The following is an 8673-nucleotide window of genomic DNA, read 5'->3' on the forward strand; positions in this document are numbered from 1 at the left end:
AGGAGAGAGGGACACACCGGGCCTGTGTGTGTACCCCGACACCCGCCTTCCCCTCCGGGCGCTGCTGTGCCCAGCGTTTCCCCGCCGCTCTTTTTTGGGGGCCACCCTGCCCCAAGGTGTGCCAGTGCACGCTGCGTGCGGGGATGAGCACACGTGTGCACGCGTGTGCCAGCGGGAGCATGTGTGTCCCCGCACCTGCAAGCACGTGCGTGGGTGCCCACGTATGTGCGAGCGTGTGCGTGTGTGTCTGTGCGTGCACAAGCACACGCGTGTGCCCGCACAGGAGGACGCACACGCGTGCACACACGCCATTTGCTGCTGGAGCAACCCCCTGCACCCCGGGAGGACACACCACCCACCCCCCCCCAGCCCGTGAACACGTGCCGTCCTCGAGCAGATTCCCGGTGTCCCGTGTGTTCCCCGTCTGGCTGATTTTCCCGGGAACGATGGTGGCACAGAGCCACGCGCTTCAAATACGCAGCAGCGTTTCCCACGCGGCAGCCGGGGGGCGGGGGGGGAGGCGACGATGGGGCGACACAGCAGCGTCCCTCGACCGGGGGCCCTCAATCCTAATAAGCAATTAAAAACCTCTCCGCTGACCCTAATAACTTGGTTGCACCACCAAACCCCACGTTCCCCCAGGCCCCTCAAGCAAGGTCACGCCGAAAAGCCGTGCCGGGGTGTGCTGGTGCTCGGTACCGGCATTTTGGGTGCTCACGGCTGGGCGATGACGGGGCGATCTGGGCCCCCGGGGCTTTGATGTCATCAAGATAAGGGGCGTTCGGGGCCACCTCGGTTCATAGGACGGGGCTGGGCCTCTCTGCTCTATCGCTCCCATCTCCGGCATCGAACTGGTGGCAGGTTATTTTTATTTTTTTCTTTTTGCCTCCTTCTGCTCCGTGTCCCCTCCCCGCGGGTCGGGGCTGTCCGTTCCGCTCGGCCGTGGGGACACTGGGTGCCCTGACAGGGTCGCGGGGCATTGCACAGGTGTAAACAGCCCCTTTGGGATTGCTGTGTCCCCTCTGGGATTTGCCACATCCCCTTTGGGGTTGCTGTGTCCCCCTTGGAGGTGCAACATCCCCTTTGAGGTTGCTATGGCCCCTTTGGGGTTTCTACGGCCCCTTTGGGATATGCCCCCTTTTGGGGTTGCTGTGTCCCCCTTGGAGGTGCCACATCACCTTTGAGGTTGCTACAGCCCCTTTGGGGTTTGTACACCCCCTTCAGGATTTGCTACATCCCCTCTGGGGGTTGCTGTGTCCCTTTTGGGGTTGCTGCGTCCCCTTTGGGGTTGCTGCATCCCCTCTCCTTCCTTCTGGCTTTTCGCACCCACACCTGCTCACCCCAAACAGCTGCTAACGAGACCGACGCTGCTGAGTGCAGGAATAGCCGCATTCTGCCCCAAAAAGCTTCCAAGCGAGTGCCTAAACTCGGGGAAATGGGGGGGGGGGGGGGGGGGGGGGGGGGGGGGGGGGGGGGGGGGGGGGGGGGGGGGGGGGGGGGGGGGAACTTCAGCAACCCATATTTTTTTCCATCGGGACACGCTGCCCCGGCTGTATTCAAATCCTGCATTAAAATATGCTGCAAATAGGGGAAAAAAACTACACGGGGAATATCTTATCGCCCCCGAGATGAACCGAAATCCAATTATCCCTCCAGTCCGGTGCCCGGCCCCACTCTGCCATCCGCCTCTTATCCCTCCTCAGCATCTGCTTTTTATTTTGCCTTCTTTTGATTGTTTTTCCCCCCCTTTTTTTTTTCTTTCTGATTATCTCTCCTCTCGCTGTATCTCCTCCTCTCTGCCGCTTTCCATCCTTGCCCCCGTAATTGGGGTTTTTTTTTCCGTCTCCCTTCACTTTCCCTGCCCCGCTCTGCTTCCCAGCTCTTATTTATGCATCTCTTTGATATTTACCTCCACCTTTGAATTTGAGGCATAAAGAGGTTTTTTAATTACCTCTGAAATAAATGGTTTGGGTTTTTTTTATTCTTCTCTTGAATCGCAGGGAAAACGGGTTAGCGGCAGCACGATGGACATGTCACTGCCTTATGGGTGCCCTTCGCACCATCCTCGGCGAGCCTGGGCTGGCTTAAATTTTGTTTTGACGTTAATTTTTGCTTTAACTTTAATTTTTCCTTAATTTTCACTTCCTCCTCCGTGGCAGCTGTGCATCTCCCCCAGCCTGCTCCTAAATATCATTGCAACGGCATCCTCGATGAGGGTCTCACCTAACCCGGCTGCCTTGCTGACGAGGAGCTGGAAAACAATGCCAATTACATGATTTGGGTTTTTTTCCCCCCACTTTTGGTGCAAAATGCTGCTCTCCGTTGGGGGGGCCCCGGCAGCGTTTGGTGCTGCTCACCCCTGGGAGGTCCCCAGGCTGGAGCTGACCTTTCCCTCCCCGGGGATGGGAAATACACCTCGTTGGGACTGCGAAAAAAAATTGCATTTCCGCGAAAACGAAGGAAAATGCTGCTGGAAGGTCACGGGAGCCACACAATGGGATGCTGAGGCGGGCGGGATGCTGAGCTGGGCTTTGCTTTGAGGTGGCAGTGGGTGGTGGGATCATCTCCCCCGCGGCTCGTTAGCTGTTTGCGTTCGTTTTACGATGGGTGCTGAGACCCAGGGTGGGAGCAACCGCACCACCGCCTGCACAAACAGCCCTGGGATTAAAGGGAAGGGATGAAGGATGAAGCGGAGTTGGGGATGCATCGCCCGAAATCTCCGCGCCGATGGTGCACATCCCTGCAAATGTTCACGCCACCATCAAAACATCACCCAAACATCTCCCAGTTTGGGGAACAGACACATGGACTGGGTCTGACAGCAGCACCCAAACCTCCCTGGGCTCCCATTTTTGAGGGACAAGCTGCAAAATGCTCCCTGAAAATGGGTTGCAAAGGGGATGGCGAGTCCATGCCGGTGATTTCCCGCTACAAAATCCCGGCTGGCAGCGCAGGGATGCCCGGGAAGAGAAGGGGGGAGAGAGGGGGCTGGAGCCAAGACAAATAAAGAGTTCAAATGGGAAACGATTAAAACTAAACTAAACTAAAATAAATCGAAAGCCGGGGAGATAAGACGCGGGCGCCCTCACTGCCTATTTAACATTCATTGGATTGAATAATCAGGCCTCATTATCTCAAATTGTCTGCATATTTGCCCTCAAAATGCTAATTTGAAAGTTGGCTGCGAGCGCCGTCTGCCTATTTTGACTAAAATATTATTTTGCTTTATTGTGCGTTGTTTGTAGCTCCGGGGGCATTTCCCCTTGCGAACCGAAAGGGAAATAGAAAAAAAAAAAAAAAAGAAAAAAGAAAAGAAAGAAAAAAAACAACATTTATCAAAGGCTGGCCGGGGAGGAAAGTGGCGCCCTGTTTTGCGTAGAAATGGCATTTTTAGGCCTTCCAGTAAAATTAGAGGCGTTATCAGTTTCTTTTCGGGGATGGACAGTTTATCGTTCATCTTGCAAAGGAAAATAGGAGAAATAATTTGCTTTTATTCTGATTGTTTCGTGGAGCGGGGAGGGATGGAGGTTGCCGCTCCCCATCTGTTGTACCCCCCTCCCCTTTCCCCATCTCCTTGCCCCCCATCACCCCTTCGCCCCCGTCTCTGCTTCGGGGGCCAAAATCAAAGCTCTGGGCTTTATGTGCTGGATCCCACATGGAAAAACAACCATAGGCTCCATTTGATCTCCAGGCGGGATTCAGAGCATCAATCCATTTACGTTATTACCCTTTCTAAAAGTCAATCAATAGATAATAAGGTGGGAATAATGGCCAGGAGTTAAAAACCCTCATTCACGGCCGAGGATTAGGGTTATTGAAGGGCAATTGCTTCGAAATCATTTCAATCCGGCGTTAGGGATGCTGCGATTCACTCGCTGGCTTACCCACAAGGCTGCCGGCCGCCCCCAAATGACACATTTCTCATGCAAACCCCACGCTGCCCACCCCCCCCAAGCTGTTTGCACAGCAAACTGCAATTGTATCGGAGATTAACGGGGCTTTGCGGGGTTGGGGGGGAGGCCAGTGAGGCTTGTTGACAAATAAGGGTGGAAATCCGCTGCCATCAATTCTGCAAGTGCCTCTGTATTTGGCAATGACACTGCTTTTGACTTTCCCAGCTGGGCAGATGGACGGGGGTTTCGACTCGCTCCTAGATTTTGGGGGCAAATGGTAGTGCAAAAAGGTGGACCTGCAGAGATGCTGGTGGACCTGGGGACACTGTAAACCCCCTGCACCGGGTTCCAGCTTGAGGGAAATCACAGGAATGACGCTGTCGTGGAGCATGTTTGGCACCGCTGCCCCATAACCAGCACGTGGAGAAGCACAAACCTCAACCTTCCCGTAGCCCCTGGTTGATGCTGCCCCATGGGATGGTGGGGACAGGCACAGCCTTATGGTTCTGCCCAGGGATGTGCCCTTTTAGGGCTGATTAATGGGTTTTTGAAGCTGTTTGCAGCCCACATGTGTTCTCCCAGTTAGTGATGGGCTGAATTTGGCCAGCTTTTTGGGGTGTCAGCCAACAAGTGGGATGCTGCGGACAGAGCCACCCCCTGCAGGGTTCATGTGGCTTGGATGAAGTCACACAACTCAGTGGATTGAGTTCCCAGGCATATTTCAGCCCCTAGAAACACCCGTGGCCTGGGGCACAGCAGAGCAGCGATGCTGTCCTTGGTCTGCCATTGGCTTGCTTGCACGCATGGTGGGACTGCGCTTGGCTTTTTCCTGGAGGTGGTCCTCATCATCTCTGTACCACCCAAAAGTTCAGCTAGAGCTTGCATGGCCAATGGTGGCACCCGTGCGTGGAGAGAAGACAGGTTGTTACCCTCCACTTGGAGCCCCTTTATCCATGCAGTGTTTTGGGAGAAACCTTCTCACCCTGCAGTGTCCCAGCCCCAATGCATCCCAGCCCCAATGTGTCCCAGCCTCAGGATGTCCCAGCCTGGTGTGTCTCAGCCTGGTGTGTCCCATCCCTTTGTGTTCCATCCCAGTGTGTCCCATCCCAGTGTGTCCCGTCGCGGTGTGTCCCAGCCTGGTGCGTCCCAGCCCTTGGTGTTGCAGCCCTGTGTATCCCAGCCCGGAGTGTCCCATCCTGGGGGGTCCCATCCCGGGGTGTTCCATCCCTGGTGTCCCCCAGCCCGGTGTCCCCCCTCCCGCTGTCCCAGCCGGTGCCGCCGCCGCAGTCGCCGGGGCTCAGCGCGGTCGGGCAGTGGCCTCTGGCGGTCAGTGGGGGAACGGCCCGGCCGGAGGCTGCTCGCCGGGACCCCACTGGGATCCCCCCACTGGGACCCCGACTAGGACCCTGCCCGCTGGGGTACCTCCCATCTGGGATCCTCATTAACCGGGAGCCCGCTAACTGGGATGCTTGCTAACTGGGATCCCCGATAACCGGGATCTCTGATGATTAGAGATGCACTAATCAGGATCTACACTGACTGGCATCACCGCTTAATTAGCAGCCTGCTAACTGGGATGTTTGGTAACAGAGACCCTCTTTAACTGCCAGCCTGCTGACTGGAATTGTGCTAACTGGAATGCCTGTAAACTGGGGTCTTTGCTAAATGGGATGCTCGCTAACAGGGACCCTGCTGACTGGGATCCCCGCTAACTAGGATACTCACTACCTGTGATGCCCGCTACTGGGGATACTCACTAACTGGTTTAGAGCCATGGCTCTAAAAAGCCATGAAACACAAACTAAGGAAGATTATGGGAAAAAAAAAAAATTACCAGTTTTCCTTCTGGTGCATGGTAAGGTGCAAAACTTTTAAAGAAGACATATCACTCCTGCTTCAATTTTATATCCCGCTTGTCTGCTGGAGGGGGAACTCATCCCAGACCTGGGGGGACACATCCCAGCCCCGAGACACCCAGGTCTCCTGCAGGACTCGCTCAGTTTGGGGCACAGTGTATTTTAGCCCATATCATACAGATGCGGATCTAAAAAGCCATGAAACACAAACTAAGGAAGATTATGGGAAAAAAAAATTACCAGTTTTCCTTCTGGTGCATGGTAAGGTGCAAAACTTTTAAAGAAGACATATCACTCCTGCTTCAATTTTATATCCCGCTTGTCTGCTGGAGGGGGAACTCATCCCAGACCTGGGGGGACACATCCCAGCCCCGAGACACCCAGGTCTCCTGCAGGACTCGCTCAGTTTGGGGCACAGTGTATTTTAGCCCATATCATACAGATGCGGATGTTATTATTTGCAGAAACTCCTCTGTTGAAGCTCTGAACCTCCAAGAGCTCCTGGGCAAGGACTTCCCCGAGTCAACCACTCGCAGGGTTTAAAAAAAAAGATATTTTTATTTATTTTTCTTCTGCCTTTGCACCCACAAATAGCCACCAGTGGTGGCAGTGACCTGTGCACGTATGAGTCCTGCTTGAGAAAACCTCCCTAGAGCTGGGTCAAGGCTATCGAGAGAAGAAGCGGAGCTGCATACCTTATGATGCTTAAGGGAGGGCTTCACTCTGTGTCCCAAATCCAGGTGGCAAGACCTTTAATAACACCAAAGGAAGAGTGCATTTAATTGGGATGGAGATCTGGGATTCAGATAAAATGATTGGGGGGGCCATGACAGAACGGGACATGACACCAAGGATCAGGCCTGGATCCTCCTCAGCCACTTGATGGCAGCGGGTGTCCAACCACTTGGCTTTTTTTTTCAATAATTTCAGCTGAATTGGTAGAAAATACTCTTTTTCCTTGCAAACTGTGCTTGTCTGTAGCCCCCACCCCAGCCCCCAGCACACAACTGGCCCAGCGTACTGGCAATTGAATGCAGAGGGATTTTGTGGGCAAAGTGCTCCAAGAGCTGGGATGGACAGACGGACAATGGCCAAACAGCGGGATGCTGCAGGACAGAGGATGGGCACAAGACCAAGGGGGGAAGGAGGGTGTCTGGGGCGACCCCTGAGGCTTTCTTGGGACAAGGGGGTGACCCTGGAAGCCCCACTCCTCTGCAGACAGACAATCCACACCCTCCCCAGACAGCCCAGCCGACTGCTAATGAGCAGCATTGTTATTAATTAGCTCAGGAGCCGGAGCCTTGGGGCAATTTTGCCTCAAAATTAGGCAGGAGCCATCCCTGGGTTCATGTCCCTGTTCTGGATCTGGACCTGGCAAAAGAAGACACTCAGCTTGTGGGCAGTGACCCCCCCAATTCCAGCCCTCCTGTGCTCCTTGCTGGCACAACGTCACCCCCCCAAATTACTAACCCCCTCACCCTCCATCTCTCCAGGACAGGATTTCCCTACCTGGCTGTCACAAAGAACCACTGGGTACCAATATCCCCATTTTGGCCCCATATTACCTGGATCCCAACCCCATGGATGCCACTGGCATCCCATCCAGCACAGGGGTGCTGGGCACCCCCTGATCCTGGGACCACCCTGCTGCGTGGGGCATAGGAGGTGCCAGAGAGGGTGTTTGCTGAGTTCCATCAAACAGAGAGAGAGGAAAAAGGGAATAAAAAAAGGGAAAGCACCTCCTAACCAAACACACCCCAGCCCACCGAGCCCCAGCGGGAGCCTCCTGCTTTTTTATCTTGGCCTTTTCAAGACTGTAATTAAGACCTAATAACACCAAATCTGCCACCCTTTCATCTCTGTGCCCCCCAGGGCCTTTATTTGCCCCCACCGCGGTGGCCACAGAGCGATGCCCCCGTGACGAGCTGGGGAGCATGGCATCGCCGCTGTCATGGTGCCCACTGTGGGCTTTTTATGGGTTTTTAACATAAAGACACCCCTGGAAGCCTTCGCCTGCTGGTACCGGGCTCAGATGTGCCGCGGTACCACGGAGCTAGGAAGCTGCTTGTCCCCATCCCCATCATCAAGGTGGCCATGCATCTGTGGAGCAGAGGATGCTCACTGCCGGGGCAGAGCCCCGTAATGACTTTCTCAGTGCCGGAGCGATCCTAGGGTGGGTTTTTTTTCCCAGCTTGGAGGGCTGCACACGCGTGTGCTGGGTCCCAGGGACCTCGTGAAAGCTGAGCGAGGGGGGCTGCTGCTATGCAGATGTGGACCCCAGTCCCCTGACTCCCCCGCGCCCCATTTCCTCCCCAATAAACCCCTCAGCCCCAGCAGAGTCCTTTGACCGGGGCTTGCTCCCCCGCAGTGCCGGGCCCGAGGTGTGACTTTTCCCAGCTCATTAGGAAAAGCTGCACGATTTTAAGAATCTCAAACCCTAATGACCATCTGAATCCCATCAGCCAAAAGGGGCTAGCTGGGGGGGGGGGCAAGGACAGCCCCCCCACCTCTGCCACTGGCTCTCAGAGCATCCTTGGTCTTGTCCCTTCACCTTGCTGGCCCAGGGTACAGCTGTGCCCCTCAAAAAGCAGCAGTGCAGTGGGATGCATGCCAGCATGGTGGGCCAAGATGAACGCAAGAGGGACCCCCCCCCGGGAACTTTGGTGGCCTTGGGGTCACACTGGCTGTCCTGTGGTGTCCCCTGGGTGCCTAGATCCTCCTGCCTGAGTATTTCAGGGTCAAAACCACTCTGGGGGAGGACATGGGGGATCTCCACTCCAGAAGGAGGGGGAAGGGGGACACACACACCCTGATCGAGGACAGGGAGACATGGGGGGCGAGGGGGGACATCCCAGTCGAGGGCAGTGGGACATGGGAGGACACATCCCCATCGCGGGCAGGGGCACACGGAGGGGATACAAGAC

General features: G+C 55.3%; 2 protein-coding genes across 2 annotated transcripts in view; one reads left to right on the plus strand and one right to left on the minus strand.

Moving 5' to 3' along the window:
- RAB11FIP5 (RAB11 family interacting protein 5 (class I)) overlaps positions 1-6009 on the minus strand; it is a 47926-nt gene extending 41917 nt beyond the window's left edge. The window contains exon 1 of the mRNA XM_009879854.1: positions 5990-6009. Within this exon, the coding sequence (XP_009878156.1) occupies positions 5990-6009 (20 nt within the window). The remainder of the gene's footprint in view (positions 1-5989) is intronic.
- Positions 6010-8356: 2347 nt separating this feature from the next.
- Positions 8357-8673, plus strand: part of LOC104281807 (homeobox protein not2-like) — a 15298-nt gene continuing 14981 nt past the window's right edge. The window contains 1 exon segment of the mRNA XM_009879855.1: positions 8357-8387. Coding sequence (XP_009878157.1) covers positions 8357-8387 — 31 coding nt within the window.

Source organism: Charadrius vociferus, unplaced genomic scaffold, assembly GCF_000708025.1.
Source record: "Charadrius vociferus isolate BGI_N301 unplaced genomic scaffold, ASM70802v2 scaffold502, whole genome shotgun sequence".
NCBI lineage: Eukaryota > Metazoa > Chordata > Aves > Charadriiformes > Charadriidae > Charadrius > Charadrius vociferus.